Source organism: Hemibagrus wyckioides, linkage group LG11, assembly GCF_019097595.1.
Source record: "Hemibagrus wyckioides isolate EC202008001 linkage group LG11, SWU_Hwy_1.0, whole genome shotgun sequence".
In the NCBI taxonomy this organism is placed as follows: domain Eukaryota; kingdom Metazoa; phylum Chordata; class Actinopteri; order Siluriformes; family Bagridae; genus Hemibagrus; species Hemibagrus wyckioides.
The window spans coordinates 22,120,072-22,140,851 of NC_080720.1; the positions used below are offsets into that span (position 1 = coordinate 22,120,072).

General features: G+C 38.4%; 1 protein-coding gene across 3 annotated transcripts in view; it reads right to left on the minus strand.

The window, feature by feature from the left end:
* Window positions 1–20,780, minus strand: part of shq1 (SHQ1, H/ACA ribonucleoprotein assembly factor) — a 76,092-nt gene that overhangs the window by 19,990 nt on the left and 35,322 nt on the right. For all 3 annotated transcript variants that reach the window (XM_058402741.1, XM_058402743.1, XM_058402742.1), the window contains 3 exons: window positions 16,490–16,647; window positions 10,205–10,258; window positions 483–606 (listed from right to left, as the gene is read on the minus strand). In XM_058402741.1, coding sequence (XP_058258724.1) covers window positions 483–606; window positions 10,205–10,258; window positions 16,490–16,647 — 336 coding nt within the window. The remainder of the gene's footprint in view (window positions 1–482; window positions 607–10,204; window positions 10,259–16,489; window positions 16,648–20,780) is intronic.

Here is a 20,780-nt window from a genome sequence, read left to right on the forward strand (position 1 = left end):
CTTTACTAAGAGTAAAGACTCCTTTAGCCATCACACTCCACAGGACAGGGATGGATTTCTGTGTGCTCAGTTCTGACTGCTTCTCACTTCACCTGCCATGTTTTCTTTGTGTCTGTTAGTTCAGTGTACAAAAGCACTCATTCAACAAGATACGGTTTCATCAATCCTGCTTTTAAGGGCTTGGGAAAAAAAAGTAAAAGAAAAAGGATGGCGGACCTCTTCCTCCTGCCAGCGAGTGGACAAAGGGCAACCGGACAAATTCTCCTTCAATAGAAAAAGCTAAGCAGTTCAGCTCTTATTAGGGCCACACAAGGGATTGAATGGAGGAAGAAAGACAGACTCTGGCATATGAAAGCCGGGTCACGTTAAGGTCTCGACCCTCGACTTGACCTCTTGCGCTATTTGAAAACCACTCAAGGGCTTTACTGTGACGGAGTCCTGCTGCTGGGAGAGACAGACAGTAGGAGAATGTGGACACTCACCACCCTGGAAAATGTGAGCGGCGTCCTGGATGGCCCTGGTGATCAGAGAGAAGTGGCGGTACAGCGGGTAACACAGCAACCTGCGGCCAAATGATACAAGCACCTCAGGTAGAGAGTGATACGTCTGAAAAAGACACACACACACACACACACTCTTGTCTTACTAACCTTGTAAGGACCTTCCATTGACCCAATTATTAATTACTATCGTTATCACCTATAACTTTAACCTTAAGAAAATCTTTTGGTCTATTTTTAGGTTTGTTTTGTTTTTTTAACATTTTTAAGAAAAGCTGCTGATTTTGTAAATAAGTAAGTTTCCCTCATGGGAAAGTCCCAAAAAAGGGAAAAACTTGAGAGGACCAAAAGGATAAAAAGAAATGACCCTGTAAATATCCCCAGTCTCCAAAGGATTAAAAAAAATCTTTTTTTAAATCTGGTTTTAAATAAAATCTTTATTTTTTTCCTCCCCAAATATTCCCTACAAGCTTAAAATTCACACTGCATTCCGAATCCGTCCACTCACCTCCGGCTCATCATTAACCTGCGTTGGTCAATAAAACCTGGTCATGTTTTTTCAACGAGCCACTTGCTCCCTCTATTCCTCTCCCTCTTGCACTGAACACTTTCCTCGTAACTGCAGCAATTAGTGCTCTAATTACTCCTAACGACCCAACGTTTTATTGAAGGAGTAAACATGAGAGCCACTTTTAAACACCTTCTGACAGCTTAAACTCAGCGGCGCTTAAAATCCGACATCATCTATGATGCCTGACATGGAAAAAAGGACATGGGGGAAAAAAAAATGTTCGTCTTCCAGACACCCCCTCCCCACACACACACACACACCACCAGCACCACCGAGCCAGCCCCGCCTGCCTCACGGTTCTCTTCTTTCAGCAGCTTGTTAAGAATCCGCCCCGAGTCATTGTAGCGTGTCATCATAGCTCATGCACTCCCCCGGGCTATTAAACAGCGGTGTAAATAAACCAGCAGCGGGAGGCAGAGCCGAGTGAGACTGTTAGGAGGCAACATTAGTCAGGAGGAGTGTGTGTGTCTGTGTGTGTGTGTGTGGGTGTGGGTGTGTGTGTGAGAGAGAGAGAGAGAGGGTAGTGCGAAAAATGGGGAGAGAAAGAGATGGAGATACGGAGGGCAGTTCCTTGACAGTCAGAGGAAGAGAGAGAAATTGAGGGAGCAATAAAGTAAGAGATAGATGGATAGTGTGAGAGATAAGGCTGGCATTACAGCAAAATGAAAAAAGAGATACCAAGGGAAGGAGAGAGAAAAGGAGGCAAATACGGTGTGTGTGTGTGTGTGTTGGATGCAGCTGGAGGATGTCATTAGCTAGTCTCCATTATCAAAGTGTTGGCTCAGTACTGAGAGGAGACTTAGGTTACGCTCCCTCATTGTCACACTCGCCGTGTAAATGTGTAGGATTAAGAGCTGCTGTCGCCCTGGCTCGCAGGCAGGAAACCCCCCACACACACACACATTCATTCACACATACAGGAGTGCAAAAGCTAATACTGGCTGTGTACTGGACACTTGACCAACACACCCATATGTGGCTCCTCTTCAAGCTGTTGCCACAAAAATGAGGACCACAAACTTGTCTGGAGTATCTTTGTATGCTGTAGCATTAAACATCCCCTTCACTACAAACTCTTTCCCAGTGTTACAATGCCCCTGTGCACAAAGCGATGAAGACCATGAAGACATGGTTTAGCAATGAACTGGAGCCACTGATCACCTTTGGGATGAACTGGAATGCTGACTGCACACCAGGACTTCTCACCTGACATCAGTGCCTGATCTCACTAATACTGTTCTAACTGAATGAGCACAAATCCTTGCAGCCACACTCTAAAATCCTAAATGTGGAACAGGAAAAAAGGTGTTCACATACTTTTGACCATGTAACTGTATATTTCTAGAAATCTGGATGCCTTTGCCAGCAGGTCAAGGCTTGTTCATTACACCTAAATGTCTTCTTCCAGATCAACACAGAAATGTTAAAAAAAAATATCCCCAATGAAAACTTATGATTTGCTAGATCAAGGACTACGGACACCATGAGTCTAAAGCTCTGCTCGGAGATAATGTAGCACACATTTGTGTCCCCTTATTTGCTATAATAATTGTTTCTCTGACTTTAAATTTGTTGAAAAGCACATTACATCTTATATCTATGCTACTTTGACTTGGAACTTCAGTGCCAAGACTTAACCTCACTTTAGACTTGCAAAAAAATGACTTGTTCCTGCATCTGGCAACCGGTGTTTTATAGAAAAAAAATTGGAAAAATGTGTAATAAATTTTTTTTAAAAAAAAATCAGTGCTCTTGCATGTTTGAGGGCACACAAGGCCATTCTCAGTTTTTTTCTTATCTGTGCTTCCTCTCTTGGCATAATCATGACAGGAACAGACTCAGTCACTCCATCTGTCTGCCTGTCAGGTACAAACACACACCTGCTCCAATTTCTAACACATACACACACCACTGCAAAGCAGCAGATTCTCACCTTTCAGTCCCAAGAGGCCTTACACAAACACCCCACACAGCCAAAAATAGACTTTTTACCCAATAACATCTGGAAGCACTCCAGGAATAGAATCACTGTGTGTATGTGTGTGTGTGTACAAATGTATAATTCAGCATCTGGTCAGACGTTTCTTGATCGATAGCTCCTTAAGCTCTGTCTGCAGCTCAGCCCTCAGCTCACAACACTTACTTAAACATAAAAGAGTCACGTTCCTGAGTCACCTAAAAGGTCCTGAACACAAAAGCAATTACCCGCCTTTGTGCGCTAAGCTTCTCGTTTGTCAGCTTGTTCATTTCGTTGTTAGCGCCTTTCCTTTCCTTACTGTATTCTGTGTAAGCTACTGATGCCTCGCTGCTGATCGTCTCTAATCTCTGCTCATTCTAATATACAGCGACGAAGAAGAAAACCAACAGAGGAAGCAGAAAACTCGCACATGGTGTGAGGAGTGAGTAATGAAGATGCAGTGTTAGTGTTATCTATTAGATGCTAAGGACATGTAAACATATCCAGAAAAATCCATTTATTTTCATTGGAACAGCATCACCTACAATTCAGACCTGGTTCACTGTATCCACATTGTGTTAATTAACCACAAATATATATTTTTAACCATTTTTGTTTCCCAACAAAGGTGCTAATAATTGTGGAGCTGACTGTACGACTTGCAAATTTTTCAAAATGACCACAGATTTTCTGCAGATTTGGATCAAGACGCATTATGTGATGTCATCACAACACACACATAAGACACATAACACACACTGCAGAAAGTAATGCGTCTTCACTGGTAGTAGTTAAAAAAAAAAAAAAGAATTCTGTGCTTGCAATGTCACCAGTTCAATAAGTTTTTCACAATAACAACAAAAAACACAAAGAAAACCTCTGAGAGAGAATGAGGAGGAGCTTCTTCCCACAGGCTATTTGGGCCCTCAACCAGTACAACACCTAGAGCTCTGACTTTTCTTGTCTGTGCAACACCCACTACTTCAACTGGCACAGCACACTTTGCATTTTAGGCACTAAAACTCCACACACATCACTCACATATATGCACTTTCATGTTCAGAGACAAGAGAACATCATATATTCATATCACTATATTTATATTGTATTCCCATGCTGTTTTCATTTTTTTTTTTTAAATTTCGTCTATTTATTTTTTCCTCTGTTCTGTACTGTCAAATTCCATTTTTGACTCTATTTTTAATTTGACTTCATTTTTTTCGTCGTAAAAAGCATTTCACTGCATGTTTTATTGTGTATGATTTTCCAATAAAACTTAAATTTTCAAACTGCATCACACATTAAAAAATAAATAAATTAAAAAATAAAAATAAATAAATAAATAAATAACCTGCAGCCAAATGAAGCATTTTGACTGCAACAATCACACACACAAAACAACTACTATAATGGTGCTGGTTCAAAAATGCTTCTCTTCCTCATGCCTTTGATGGTCACAATAAAAAGGGCTTTTGGCATAAACAACTCTCCAGAAAGCCACAAATCTGGCTGTGTTGTCATCCCACTGCTATCCAGCCTGTTCACCCACCACTGTGTTAGCAAGCGTGACTCAAACCCTCTCACCAGCTCCGCTGTCGTCACTGTGCTTGTGGGCTTGATGACAATGAAACAGCCAACTCAAAGGAGCTACACCTCCTCTTCTTTCATTAAAACAAATGACAGGCTCATGAGTTTATACATGGGAGAAGCAGCAGTGGAAAATATGAACTTTAAATCCATAAGAATGCACATTATAGGATCAGGACCAGGGTTCTATGGATGCTTCCTGCTGAAATTCCAGGATTTCTGAGGACTAGTCATTCAAATAAATTCTTTATTTCTTCTTTTTAAAATAATGATTAATAATCATTTCCCAGGCTTTGCTTCATCTTCACCATAGCATCAATATACACACTTGCAGAAGCTGTCCATCAAAATGAAATACAAAGTGGATAGCAGGATGAGGGGGAGTGTGGCATAGTGTGAGTTCTGTTTTACTGGAAATATTTATCGATTTATATTTATACTTCATAATTTTTAGAATTCAAGCACTAGATTTCCAGTACTTGAATTTCAAAAAGACAAATTCACACACTTCAAGCACCTTGTAAGAAGCCTGTAGGACAAACACATAATAAAGGTGCCAATAGTTCTGGAGGTGGCTGTATTATAATCACTACCACAAAGAGGTCATCATTTTGAATCCAAAGAAATTAATGGAAAATTAAGCAAACTTAGAGATACTGGGAGGACCTCAGATTTTCTGCAGAATTAAACAAAAATGCATCATAAGCATCAAACATGAGTACAGCCATCACAGTTTTTGCACATCGAGTCTGTAACCTTAAACACTTGTCTTGCACATTACTTGTTTTTCATCCAATTCTCCATATTTATTCCTAAATCTCTGTATTTAGTGTTTTTCTGATATATTTTCTTATATTGTTATATTCTGCTATATTTTGTAATATTTTATATTTTGATATATTTTTGTTATATTCTATATTTTGTTATTTGATATATTTTTTTGTACCCTAATTTGGGTATTTTAGTATTTTTGTTAAATTCCTTCCTATTTTATCTATTACCTGTGTTTGTGGATACTGCTGGAAACTGTGAATTTCCCTTTGGGATGAATAAAGTATCTATCTATCTATCTATCTATCTATCTATCTATCTATCTATCTATCTATCTATCTATCTATCTATCTATCTATCTATCTATCTATCTATCACATGCATCGTCACTGGTAGCAGTTTACATTACACTTAAAACGATTTCAATATCTCTAACAAGAACTTATTTTCTTAGCTGATCACTGCAATTTCATTTACTCAGTAATTATTTTTTAGGATGATATTAAGGCCAAGTCTATTCAACTCTTTACTCTACTTGACTTTTTGTTCAAATCCAAGCTGACAAAATACACAGCATGACAGCATATGGAAAGCTTAGCTTCTAAAACATAATGATTCATGTTAAAGACGCAAGGTGAATGTGAAAACATCACTCAGAAGGAACAGAATGTGTTCTAACAGACACAAATATCCTTTTTTTTTTAGTAAAGACTAAAAGTAGTGGTGTTGCAGGGCACAGTGCCTGAAAATGAGTCATTTGAAATTCATGATAATGATAATGAGTTTTAAGAATTACATTTACATTTCTGGCATTTGGCAGACGTCCTCATCCAGAGCGACTTACATTATCTCATTTTATACAACTGAGCAACTGAGGGTTAAGGGGCCTTACTCAGGGGTCCAGCAGTGGCAGCTTGGTGGACCTGGGATTCAAACTCACAACTTTCTTTTCACTAGTCTTGATGTTTATGTGAGTTGCTCGAAACCAGTACACCTAGGATCTGGACTCTCTGGTCTTACCCCCACACAACATAACATAACATTCTACCCCAGCTGATTGTTGCACATGCAAAATTGCACTACTTTGTACTCTGCACTACTCTGTACACACAATAAGACTCTCACTGTACATCTTCTCTGTACATCTTTGTGTGCACACTGCACTGTCACTTTACTCCCTGTTAAACTAGTCACTATATTTTGCCTTATATACACATCTACAATATATTTATATATTTATCTTACATATGCATACTGTACATACTATATTCTTTTGCAACACCATTTCAATGTTGACCATTTTATCTACATATATTCATATACTGTATCTTCTGTACATTATAGAGTCTACACATATATTTATTTATATTGTTTTATTTTTCACATATACTATACATATACTATATATATATACATATATATATATATATATATATATATATATATATATATATATATATATATATATATATATATATATATATATATATTTTTTTTTTTTTTTTTTTATATTTGTTATATATACATACATAGACATATATTTGCATATGCATATCTGACACTTGATTTTCAAGTTCACACATTTTCTTTTTACTCTTTCCTCTTTTATGTAAGACAGTTGTAAAAAGCATTTCAGTACGTCGTACTGTGTATGATTTCGTATGTGACAAATAAAAATTTGAATGATGTATTCAGTGTTCCTTCATCCTTAGTAACCGCCTTGTAAGGATTGCAGTGGTTTTAAAGTGGTTTAGACAACTAGCTTGCTTATATTCTGGAAAATAAAACTAATTAATCATGGGCAAGCAAAAAAATATCATAAGTAAAAAATTTTGACCAATTCTGAATGTAAGTGATGCAGCTGAGGTGAGAAACTGAGGAGAGCAAGAATTCTCAGACCATGCTAAAGGTGCTGGCATTTCTACCTCAGATTTTCTCCCAGTATTTCCCAGTAGAAGGGCTCATATTTGATTCAAACAAACAAGCAAGCAAACAACCCTTAAGGTTAAGGTCATGCCCACTTACACATGCAAATATGTGGAGCAGTAAACAGATACTGACACAGATACATATAACATCCTCTTGCTCATTGCCTGGTTTTTCCTGGTCCGAAGCAACAGTCTAATCCTTCAAAGAAGACATTTACAACACAACAGTTTAAGTAGGCATGACCTTGTTTTATTTTATTCATAATAATTGTGTCAACTAGTCATGCACAAAGAAAACCACTAAACTAGTTGTAACAGGTACTGCCTAATAATGCATAGTACCTGGCTACCTGAGAAAGGTTCTCCAGCTGTTTAAAAGATATATGAGAATTAGACAGGGGTTTAGGCTTTGGGCTGACGATTTGATGGTTATAAGTTTCCAAATGAGTTTCCATAATCACCATGATGCTGCTACTGGGTCCTTGAACAAGACCCGTAACTTCAACTGCTCAGTTGTTACTGGTCTTATATAGCAAGTCATCAACCAAAATGTATAGGTATATAAACATCATATAGGTTTATATAGATTCCTGCTGTCATCTTTTAATGCCAAACAACTGATACTGCATGTATTCAATTCAATTCAGTTTTATTTGTATAGTGCTTTTAACAGTGGGCATTGTCTTAAAGCGGCTTTACAGAACAAAAATTTCAAAGTTTTAAAAATTGATATTAATATTTATCCCTATATAGCCAAAGGTTTTTGTAGACACCTAACCATAACACTGACGTGGTTCTTCCTCAAAGTTTTAAGCATTCAATTGTCTAGAATTTGCTTTCACTGGAACTAAGATGCCTAAACTCCTTAAAGCATGAGAAAGCTTTGCCAAGGTTTGCCAAGGCTGGGAGGAAGAACAAAGCCCTGACCTTAACCCGACTAAACACCTTTAGGCCTCTCTCCAAAATCTAGCAGAAATTCCTCTCAGAAGAGTGGAGGCTATTATAGCAGCAATAGGGATACTATATCTGGAATGGGATGTTTAAAAAGCACATACTATATGTGCCCACAAATGTCTAGCCATATAAAATATTCCAGTGAAGAATCATGCATTGTTGTTTGAAAGACACAATTTATCATTGTGTTGATCAATTTTTGGTTGTGGACCTTTTTTGAGATTTTCATATTTTAATGACGAGGACGTTCGTAGCATACTAACAGACCATGCAAATTCCAGCAAGCGACTTTTTGTCCTGCTGCAATCTGGCAAGACGTACTGAGGTAAACAAAATGATCAAAAAGTATTTGATCTACAGATGCTACAGTTTCTACACATCTTTAAACTGTGGACTCCTACCTTTTTCTTCTTTACCTCGTACAATGTTTAGATCTCACTCTCAATACTCTAGAACACTGATGTATACTGGTGCACTGTTGGTGCTAGATGGACTGGTTTGAGTATTTTGGTAATTCCTTGGATTTACACATACAACTGCCTCAGAATGATGAGAAGAACAAAAAACATCCAGTGAGCTGCAGCTCTAGAGGGCAAAAAATGCCTTGTTCCGATTCAGATACTTTATTAATCCCATAATGCAATTTATTTAAGTAGTCTTCCCATCTAATGAATAAAAAATAAAAAATAAATACATAAACAGAAGCAAACTGACATCAATTAATCAATATGTCAGTGACTAGTGCACAGATCAGAGGGTTGCAAAAACTAGTTTGCTCCATGTAAGGGTTATCTTGATAGCTCACTGTCAGCATTTAGTTGCTTGATAGGAGAAGGAATAAATTAGGTTAGTGGTGTTGGACTATTGATTGGAAGGTTGTGAGTTTGAATCCCAGGTCCACCAATTAACCACTGTTGCACTCTTGAGCAAGACCTTTAACCCTCAATTTCTCAGTTGTATAAACATGAGATAAATGTTAAAGTCGCTCTGGATAAGGGCGTCTCTCAAGTGCCATAAATGTAAATTAGCAGATCAGATGTACAGTGGAACTTCAGCATACAAATTTAATTCACTCTGGAGGCGAATTCTTAAGGTGAAAATTTGTATTGTAAAACTAATTTTCCCATGAGACATAATGTAAATGCTGATAAAACATTCAAGCCACCCAAAAATATTACCAATATTACCAATACGAGGCGTATGTGAACTGTATGTATGCTTACAAAGAACTGACCCAAGCCAAGCAATCCATGTCAAGGGTCCTCACAGGAAGTCATGCCACCAAGCTTGGGCTAAAAATAGAACAGAGCACCCAAAACACCAATGTGTAAAGCAAAAAAACGTACAAAAAAATCATGTAGCTTTTGAATGTATGCCAAGCAACATTGGTATCGTCGGTTGATTCTTTCGAAATAGCTTTTGCTGACTGAAAAAAAAAATCATAAAATTCATAAACTCGCTACAGTTGGCTTCCCTTGGCTTTCCACTGACACAAACAAGTTTTGAATACCTCCTGCATGTATGAACAACCTAGCTGGCGTACAGTTTGGTTTGGTTCCGTACGGGAGGGCATTTGTATGCCAAGGGTCCACTGTAGTTTTCTGTCAGGCATGTAGTAGAGGAAAGAGGAAAATGGCTAGACTGGTTTGATCTGACTGGAAGACTACAGTAACTCTAATAACCACTCTTTACAAACACAATGCACAGAAAAGTATCACAGATCACAGAAAACTTGAGATTACATTGAATTTTACTTCTGTCAGTTCTTCAAATTTTAGCTGAAGTCCTATGGTGTACTGACTTATTGGTGTTGTATAGCTTCTGTTTTATGAAAACTTTTACTGTACATCTGCAATATAGATTCTATAGTATTCTCTGTCCTGCTGAGTGGAAATAATAAAATGTAATCTGACTCTGTAGCACACTGTATACGTACCTCCAGCCAGCTCAAAGTCCCGCTGATTTTTCTGATGGTCCATGCCGACTCCACCTGCAATAAACAACAGTCAATATTACACACACACGAAACTGACCACATCAAACATATCCGATTCGACTTCCTGTATCCTCCAACAGCGTTGATCTTTTCATAATGAGAGCAACACATTTTCACACCAACACACTGAACAAATGAAACACTATAAGGAAATCTGTAAAGATTTCCAGCTTTTGCGAGCGGAAACTGAAGACACAGATGTGAAAGAAACGTTTCTAGTTCTGTAGGCCATGCATTTGGGATTCGTTCCAACAGATCTGTTTACAGGAGCTGCACCCCGGGTGTATGCAGAATTATAGCTTCAGCTTCTCCAATGCTTTTAAAACGTGTGATTTAAAACTCATATCCCTGAAGAAAACACTATTTTCATACACTAACATATCTATTTTATTGCTGGTATGTGGCATCTGTTCGATGACTCTGTTCCATGCTGTGTGGAATGTATTTTAAAATGAAAAAATACCAAGAGGTCTGGCAAATGACAGCTGAGGGTTGAATTATATCATCATTCGACTTTATAGGACGTTCCTTTGGACCCTTGGTGAAACTCTCTCTCTCTCTTTCTCTCTCTCTGATGAAATAATATGATGTAATGGAAAAAGGAATAATCTTTTGAATGAACAATAACTTGTGAGTGTAGAGATAAACACAACAGAGTACTGGGTACAGATGTACACTATATTAAAAAGGCTTCAGCATCAACAGTAGAGGATGCTAATGTCTATGGCAACAGATTAGAAGTCTGGGGCTGACCCACAGCCGGATGTATGCAGGGACTAAGCTAGGCTGTAGCCTTGAATGATTAATTAAAACCTAAAAATAAATAATAAAACCATCATAAAAGTGTGACACATGGGCAAATTACCAGCCTAAAAGGAATTTCTTGAATAACAATAATTATTTTTTGGGGACTGTTTTTTATTGTCTGATTAATACTGCTTTTTACCATTTTATTTATTTATTTATTTATTTTTTATTAATCTTTTAATAAAATTGCCTTTATATAATTTTCTGTTATAAATGCGGCATGGTTTTGTTGTGTTAGTCACAGGAGACATTGATAAAGAAATGGAAAATTGTAAAAAATAAAAAATATCTTGAATATAGTCAAAATGATCTCCTATTAAAAGGTTACAAGTCTAAGTAAAACGATAACAGATTAGAAATCTGGGGCTGACCCATGGCTGGATAGAATTAGAGACTAATCTAGGATGTGGCCATGAATGATTAATCAAAACCTAAAAATAAATTCATTTAATCCAGATATCAATATCAAGAATATTCAGCCAAGTCAATTTGTTAAATTGCAGTTAACTGGTTAAGATTTGGGAGTATTATGAGCTCATTAGCTCACTAATCATCATAATGACAGATAACAGAAAATGACAGTGTGACACAATAAAAAACCAAGCAAATAAACAAATTAATCAACATCTGATCCTGACCTCATAACTTAGTGCTTAAGCTTTTGATCTAAAAGCTTTCATTAAGTCTAGCTTTATAATAGTTTTTGTTTAACAGGCCACACAACTTTTTATTAACAATCAGTGTACAGTAGAGTGTTGTGTATGCTGTGGTCAGATGTGGCAAAAGGTGGTACCATTGTGTGTCTCTTACCGAGGTAATGTTTTTCATATGCAGATATTTGGGTATTTCCGTTCAGTAGAGCGTGACTGGCAGGCCAAGCTGTTGTAAGATGACTGTGTATGGTTTGAATGTGACAGCAAACTGAACTGGTGTCACTGAAACTTTAACCCTTTTTACCAGAAGACGATGTAATGGGAATTGACTGATCAGACAATTTCAATCAGTATAATCAAAACAATTCATTTCATTGATACAAGTCTGACATAAAATGAGTCATGATACTGTTGGCTTTCAGTGTGAGATGTTTTATCTCTGTTGGGATTACCTTACTCTGAATTTTAGTGGTTGAAGATAACACCTGTTTTCATTTAAAATTAAGCACATTTTAGAAGCTTATAAACAAGTACTTGGGGAATTTCAGAGAGCAGAAATGGGTTTTATATCATCATTTACTTTGAAGATAAACATTTACGTAAAAAAAAATGACCAGTTTTGCTTTTTATGAATATATTGCCCCTAGCAGACCAATTAAAAACAGAAATACTTATGAAAAACTAGAAATTATTAAAACACTGAGTATCTACTTTCATATGAGCCATTAAGCACCACTGTGGAGTGTGACATGACAAAGACATTCACTACTGAACATGAACATCACCAAAAACATTTTTCTGGCCTCTGGTAAAAACGGTTATGGACCATCACCAACGTGCAGCCAAATGAAACATGGGCAAAGTTATTAGCCTAAAAGGATGATGTAGAATAACAGTAATTATTTTAGGGGACTGCTTTTATTGTCTGATTAATGCTGCTTGCTACCATTTTATTGTGCATTTTTTTATTATTTATTTATTTTTTTTTATTGACTTTACATATCTTTATGTGATAAATGCTTTATGGATTTATTGTGTCATCTTGTGAATAGTTACTTAAGTAAAATGTCTTTTAGTATAGTAAAAAATGCTTTATAAATAAAATATATTATTATTACTATTATTACAAATGATTTTATCAAATCATTACAATAAATTAAAAAGTAAAAATAAATAAAATAAACACTTCTTACAACACTCACTATAATGAGTATATGTAACCTCATATTTGTAATAAAAACATGGATTCTGAATAATTAGAATTACTAATAACTTGACTTTGACAGAGAAATAGAAAATTGTAAAAATATAAAATATATATTAAACATAGTCCAAATGACCTAGTATTTACTATTAAAAGATTACAAGTTTAAGTAAAATTATCAAAAGATTATTAATCCTTTTTCTGGACGTATTGTACTATTTTTAAGCTTACAATTTCTTGTTCTATTGTCAGAATAGACACAAAATGTCTAGAAAGAAACAAAATGATTTGCCAACGAATTAAGACAATTTAAAGCTTAAAATACGCAAAATATTCCATCATATTTTTAATAATATGATAATAAAATTAATAAGAATAATAATCTTATATCTGGAATATTTATTGTGATAAGAAATAGTAAATATATTTGTCTAGATTCAAAAGATTCAAGATATTATCCCTGGCTAAGTTGGCATTTTTTTGCTGTTTAGTTGCTATTATATCCTAAAATGTCTAAATCTGCTAATCCCATGCTATAGTAAAGTTTTCTACAAGGTTGACACAATGTTGCTTCAAACCATGTGGCACCTTTTCTAAAACATATGACAATTTTATATTATAATATTTAGACACATTCTTGACATCTTTTGTGTTTTGCTTTTGTTGCCAAAATTACTATAATCATAACTCTGGTCTTTTGTTATGCTTGATCTACTAATTTCTCTTTTCATTTTGATTTCTAATGTTACATTCACACTCTGCAAGTTGCAGTGACAAAGCAACCAGACACCATTCATTTTCAGACTCATTTTTAGGATTTTCAGACTAGGCTTAACCCTGGGGTCATGTCATTTTAAACCCTGCTTTTAAGTCGTGCTGGAGGAATGTTTCACACTTGTAATTTAGAAGCGGGGTTAACACAGCTTTGTACCTGGTGTTATGAAATGCTGCTATGAAGCAGGGCTAGCTCTGCATTTGTAGTGTTAACGCCACATTGAGGTGGCAAAAATGTACAATGTGAAACAATTGAGTTTTAGAATATTACGTCTAAATACCTAGAGACAGACATCCAATCAAAAAATAAACAGTGTGTGCTTTACATCATGTGAAAATCAGGACATTGAACAAAACGGCTCGTTAGCGTCAGTCGGTAAAACACTGAACATCACACCACGGTCAAGTGCACAATGTAGCAAGGGGGAAATATGTAACACTGAAAATAATCGGAAGCTGAATATCAACAAATGGCTGGTCAGCCACAAAGCAAAGCTAGGGCACAGAAAGGCGGACATGTCCTCTTTTTTGTCACTGATGTGAAAGCGTGAGAAAAGCTGTTACTTAAAACGTGCTGAATTTATCCAATCAAGGTTGTTGACACAATAAGAAGGTTAACCCAGGGTTTAAGAATGTACAGGGTGAAATGTCAGATTAATAATATCCAGGATTAATTGATACCCACGGGTTACAGAATGAACAGTATAAAACACCATATCCAGTCAGGCAGTGGTGACTCAAGTGGTTAATGCTCTGGGTTGTTGATTGAAGGATTGGGGTTCAAGCTCCAGCACCACCAAGCTCCACCTCTGGGCAATTAAGCAAGGCCCTTAAACCTCCAGGGGCACTGTATCATAGCTGACCCTGCGCTCTGACCCTTCCTCAGCTGGGATATGCAAAGAAAAGAATTGCACTGTGCCGTAATGTACACTATATTGCCAAAAGTATTCGCTCACCTGCCTTGACTCGCATATGAACTGAAGTGACATCCCATTCCTAATCCATAGGGTTCAATATGACGTCGGTCCACCCTTTGCAGCTATAACAGCTTCAACTCTTCTGGGAAGGCTGTCCACAAGGTTTAGGAGTGTGTTTATGGGAATTTTTGACCATTCTTCCAGAAGCGCATTTGTGAGGTCACACACTGATGTTGGACGAGAAGGCCTGGCTCTCAGTCTCCGCTCTAATTCATCCCAAAGGTGTTCTATCGGGTTGAGGTCAGGACTCTGTGCAGGCCAGTCAAGTTCCTCCACACCAGACTCTGTCATCCATGTCTTTATGGACCTTGCTTTGTGCACTGGTGCACAGTCATGTTGGAAGAGGAAGGGGCCAGCTCCAAACTGTTCCCACAAAGTTGGGAGCATGGAATTGTCCAAAATGTCTTGGTATGCTGAAGCATTCAGAGTTCCTTTCACTGGAACTAAGGGGCCAAGCCCAGCTCCTGAAAAACAACCCCACACCATAATCCCCCCTCCACCAAACTTTACACTTGGCACAATGCAGTCAGACAAGTACCGTTCTCCTGGCAACCGCCAAACCCAGACTCGTCCATCAGATTGCCAGATGGAGAAGCGCGATTCGTCACTCCAGAGAACGCGTCTCCACTGCTCTTGAGTCCAGTGGCGGCGTGCTTTACACCACTGCATCCGACGCTTTGCATTGCACTTGGTGATGTATGGCTTGGATGCAGCTACTTGGCCATGGAAACCCATTCCATGAAGCTCTCTGCGCACTGTTCTTGAGCTAATCTGAAGGCCACATGAAGTTTGGAGGTCTGTAGCGATTGACTCTGCAGAAAGTTGGCGACCTCTTCGCACTATGCGCCTCAGCATCCGCTGACCCCGCTCCGTCAGTTTACGTGGCCTACCACTTCGTGGCTGAGTTGCTGTCGTTCCCAAACACTTCCACGTTCTTATAATACAGCTGACAGTTGACTGTGGAATATTTAGGAGCGAGGAAATTTCACGACTGGATTTGTTGCACAGGTGGCATCCTATCACAGTTCCACGCTGGAATTCACTGAGCTCCTGAGAGTGACCCATTCTTTCACAAATGTTTGTAAAAACAGTCTGCATGCCTAGGTGCTTGATTTTATACACCTGTGGCCATGGAAGTGATTGGAACACCTGATTCTGATTATTTGGATGGGTGAGCGAATACTTTTGGCAATATAGTGTATGTGTGGCGATAATAAAGGCATCTTGGCATACCAGGATTCCATTTACCTAGCGTTTAAAATCACCCAGGTTGATAAGCAACTAGCAATGAAAGTGAAGACAGTAGAGCTCATCATGATCCTTGGCAAAGAGCACATACTGCTTCTACTTAATTCCATATGATATGATGTAGATATATACTGCTAAATTTAATACACAAATAATAAATCTCCCTCCAGAAAGTTTCATTTAAGCAGCAAGAAATCTGATTTGCAGAAAGTTAGTTGCACCACTGGCTGAAAAACCTTGTAACTATGGCAACTAGTTTATTACCGGGGAACTCCTTTCGACTTCATAGTACTGCGAGTGGCAACATACAGTGATTAAATTGGTGAATGTAGCTTTACTCAAACTATTGTATTCCTGCCTTGTTATGGCTATTAAAGATGATTTTTTTGTTGCATGCTGTAGCTCTTTGTTTATAATCAGTGACTGTGTGGTTCAGCTGCTGTGCTCTGCAAACAGTCCATAAGGCTTCAAGTCAGTTAACTGAGTCCACCCCTTGCATCTTTCCACCAAATCAGAGACAAATGGGTGTCTCACACAAAAAGTAAACAAAGGTCGCACTTACGTTGTGTTCTCCTTCTGTAGTGCGTACATCATAGACATAGGCCAGGATGATGTCCACTAGACTAAGCCAGGCATGATATCTAGTTGCTTTATCCAGCACATAGGAACGATTTGTGAACTTTCTCATTTGTTCTTTTTCTTCATCGGTGAAAGTCACAGCTGTAGAGAGAAAGACAGAAAGAGTCAGGCAGATTCAGATGAATATTAATGACGCCACAGGAAAAGAAACTCAGCAATTTACAAGCCATTTGGGGACATTTAGCTAGATAAGCTGAGTCTGTTTACAATGCTGCTTGCAAACGAACACATGAATCATTTACGTAATGACTCCAACTGATCTTGAATTAAACATACATTTTAAAATCTGAATGTAAAGCTGTATTTTTAATATTTACATGTATTTAAGACTTAAATCAGTCCTTTCAGGATTTTCTGAAGATTTGAACCAAGACGTGGCATCATCACAACACACAGTCTGACAGAACCCCCTTCAGTTCACGAGTACAGCTTTTATAATTAGATCATCACTGGTAGGAGATTAAAAGAAGAATCTCGTGCTTGAGATTTCACCCATTGAAGTCTTTATCCACACCAAAAAACAAACAAAAAAATATTTCAAACAAATTTTCACGAAAACATTCTGCTAAATCCTGGAAGAAGTGCTAAATGTCTCTTTTTAAACTGTATTCCAGCAAGAAGGGAGTGTAGAGGTCAACCCTGGGAGTGGAAATCTTCTGTAGGTCCTGAACACTTTTACTCAAGACAGTTTACAAAAGGAAAATACTCAAGGATGAAAAATACTATGTTTTTGCACATTAATCATGTGACATTAAAATGTAATACTTTTACTCGTATGTGTACATTTACAAAAGAAACCCTGCATGCCTTTATTCTTCTCTTGTCGTCAAGTTCTTATAAAAAATGTAAAATGCCATGAACCCCCCCCCACCTTGTCCTAAACCTGGCTGTGTTTTTTACCTTTGTATTTTTTTTTAAAAGACATCTAATCAAATTTACATCAATGTCAAATGAAACTGCACCCAACTGTGCTAATTGGTCTTTGAGCAAAGGCCAGCATGCACCACCTGAGACCGTTTCCTTTTTAATTACAACTGCTGCAAACAATGGACGAGCCGGGGTCCAGATCGAGCCGTGGGTCTGTGTCTGTAGCCTAGTAAGATGTTTTTGTTTGCTGGTTTTACCAATAATTTATACAGAATAAAATAATAATAATACTAATAATAGTCCTAAAATATTAACCTTTACATGAACGTCATCAAAAAAGTAGCTTCACCAATAATAATAATAATAATAATAATAATAATAATAATAATAATAAAGCCTGAAATAATAACTGGTAAATGAATGTGAAAGAAAATAAATAAATAAATAAATCTCAACAGGGTTATTATGATTTATTATGTCAAATTCATGATTTATCAGAATAATGAAACAAACAAATGTCAAGACTGTTAATTGTTTATCAGCTAAAAACAGTTCACTTCTTGAATACTGTGTTTTTACAGTAATTTTCTGAATTTCACTTAATGCACTCAATCCTCCTACATCATCTTCTACACTGATCTGTGATTTTGGCAGAGCCCCCATGCTCACTTCTCTACAGTGCGTTCACCACGCAAGCGAACAGACCACCCTCCTTCCCAATCGATACAGTTCATCAATAGCAACATGCATGCTGATTGGATGCACTCAGTCTTGCTTGTTCTCTCTCCTGCTAGTTTATTCCCTTCTCCTTGTGACAAATGAGCATGAGTGAAATTGCAGGGTGCGCCCACTCTGTCATGGTTTTTCGAGTCCACCTAATAGACGACTGCTGAAGAAGAAGAAGTAGAAGAAAACTACACAATGTGAAAACCGAATCTCTGCACCTACTCCACCTAGCTGAACAGCTCTCATTTACATATCGTGTGGGAAAATCCAGAACTGATCATAACACAATTCAGACGAAATGAAAAAATTCACAAGGGAGAGAGAGAAAAAGAGAGAGAGAGAAATCTAATCTAATATTATCTATTATAATTTTATATTATAATACTATATATTATTATATGTTTATATTATAATTTAATTAATGTCTATTCATGTTTTGTGTTTCTTTTCCTGATTTTCTTTTTCATTTGTGTGTGATTATTGTTTGTCTATTAATTTAATTTGCTTTGGCGACATTGGTAAAACAGTCATGCAAATAAGGAGCAAATTCTTGAGGAGAGAGAGAGAGAGAGAGAGAGAGAGAGAGAGAGAGAGAGAGAGAAAGCAAACGAGTAGATAAGAGAGAGTTACTGAGTGAGTAAGGAGATTGCGAAAGAGTGAGTGTGTGAGTGAGTGAGTGAGTGAGTGAGTGAGTGAGTAATTGAGTGAGTGAGTGAGTGAGTGAGTAAGTGAATATGTGAGTGAGTGAGTGAGTGAGTAAATATGTTAATGAGTGAGTGAGTGATTGTGTGAGTGAGTGAATATGTAAGTGAATGTGTGTGTGAGTGAGTGAGTGAGCGAGTGAGTATGTATGTGAGTGAGTGAGTATATGAGTGAGTGAGTGATTGTGTGAGTGAGTAAATGATTGTGTGAGTGAGTCAACGTGAGTGAGTGAGTGTGTATGTGAGTGAGTGAGTAACTGAGTAAGTGAATGTGAGTGAGTGTGTGAGTGAGTGAATATGTGAGTGAGTGAGTGAGTGAGTAACTGAGTGAGTGAGCAAGTGAATGTGAGTGAGTGATTGTGTGAGTGAGTGTGAGTGATTGTGTGAGTGAGTGTGAGTGAGTGAATATGTGAGTGAGTGATTGTGTGAGTGAGTGAGTGAGTGAGTGAGTGAGTGAGTGAGTGAGTGAATGTGTGTGAGTGAGTGAATGTGAGTGAGTGAGTGAGTAATTGAGTGAGTGAATATGTGAGTGAGTGAGTGAATATGTGAGTGAGTGACTATGTGAGTGAGTGAGTATGTGAGTGAGTGAGTGAGTGAGTGAGTGAGTATGTGAGTGATCATGGAGGAGGAGTATGATGAGCATGAGGGAGTATGCGGAGTGGAGTGAGGAGGAGGAGTGATGTGAGTTGAGTGAGCATGTGAGCAGGATGGGAGGAGGGAGCATGAGGAGGAGTGAGTATGTGAGTGAGTGAGAGGATGGAGCATGTGAGTGAGTGAGTGGAGCTGGACTCATGTGAGGAGTGAGTGAGTGAGCGCGCATGTGAGTGAGAGTGAGGAGTGAGTGAGTATGTAAGTGAGTGAGCACTGGGTTGTGGGAGTGAGTGAGTGAGGAGTATGTGAGTGAGTGAGAGTGAGGAGTGGAGTGGGAGTGAGTATGGAGTGAGTGGGAGGATTGTGAGTGAGCATGCAGGAGGGGAGGAGTGAGTATGTTGAGGAGTGAGTGAGGAGTGACTGGTGGAGGAGTGGAGGAGGAGTGGGAGTGGGAGGTGAGGCGAGGGAGTGAGTAAGTGAGTGGAGGCGGAGGAGTGAGTGGAGGACTATGGAGGAGGAGTGAGCAGGCAGTGAGGCGGAGTGAGCAGGAGGTGGGAGTGGGAGGAGGAGTGAGTATGCAGGAGGAGGAGGAGTGAGTATGTGAGGAGGAGGAGGGAGGAGGAGTGAGGCGTGGCAGGAGTTAGTGTGAGTAAGGAGTGAGGAGTATGCGCAGGAGGAGTGGAGAGTGAGGAGGAGGAGTGGAGTGGAGAGAGTGGAGTGAGTATGTGGAGGAAGTGAGTGGGAGTGAATAGGCGGAGTGGAGGAATGAGTATGTGGAGTGGGAGGGAGGAGGAGGAGTGAGTATGGGAGTAAAGAGTATGGAGGAGGAGAAGGAGTGGAGGAGGAGGTGAGGAGGAGTATGGAAGTGAGGACTGTGAGTGAGCGCTGCTGGAGTCATCTGAGCCCATTTGAGTGGCGTGGAGGCTACTCTTTTGGTGGAATGAGAAAGGAGGGCTTGTCGCTGAGCTGAGCAGGACCGCATGGAGCATGGACTGCGGAATTTGGAGGAGTGAGCCATTTGGAAGTGAGTGAGCATGTGAGTGGAGTGAGTGAGGAACGAGCATGTGAAGCTGAAGTGACCATAGCTGAGTGAGGAGGAATGTGTACGTGAGTACTCTGGCCATACTTGAGTGACGTTCATTTACTTATTTACCAAGGTTCTTGGCTTGGTCTAATATAGCTGGCTTCATTTATTTACTTGGCTTTAAAACCATTGGCTCATTACTTAAGGACTCTGGCCATTTGTCAACTTCTATTTAGCCTGGGTCTGTCACTTTGAGGCGGAGTGGCTTTCATTTATTTGTCACCTGTCTGCTTATTTACTGGCTT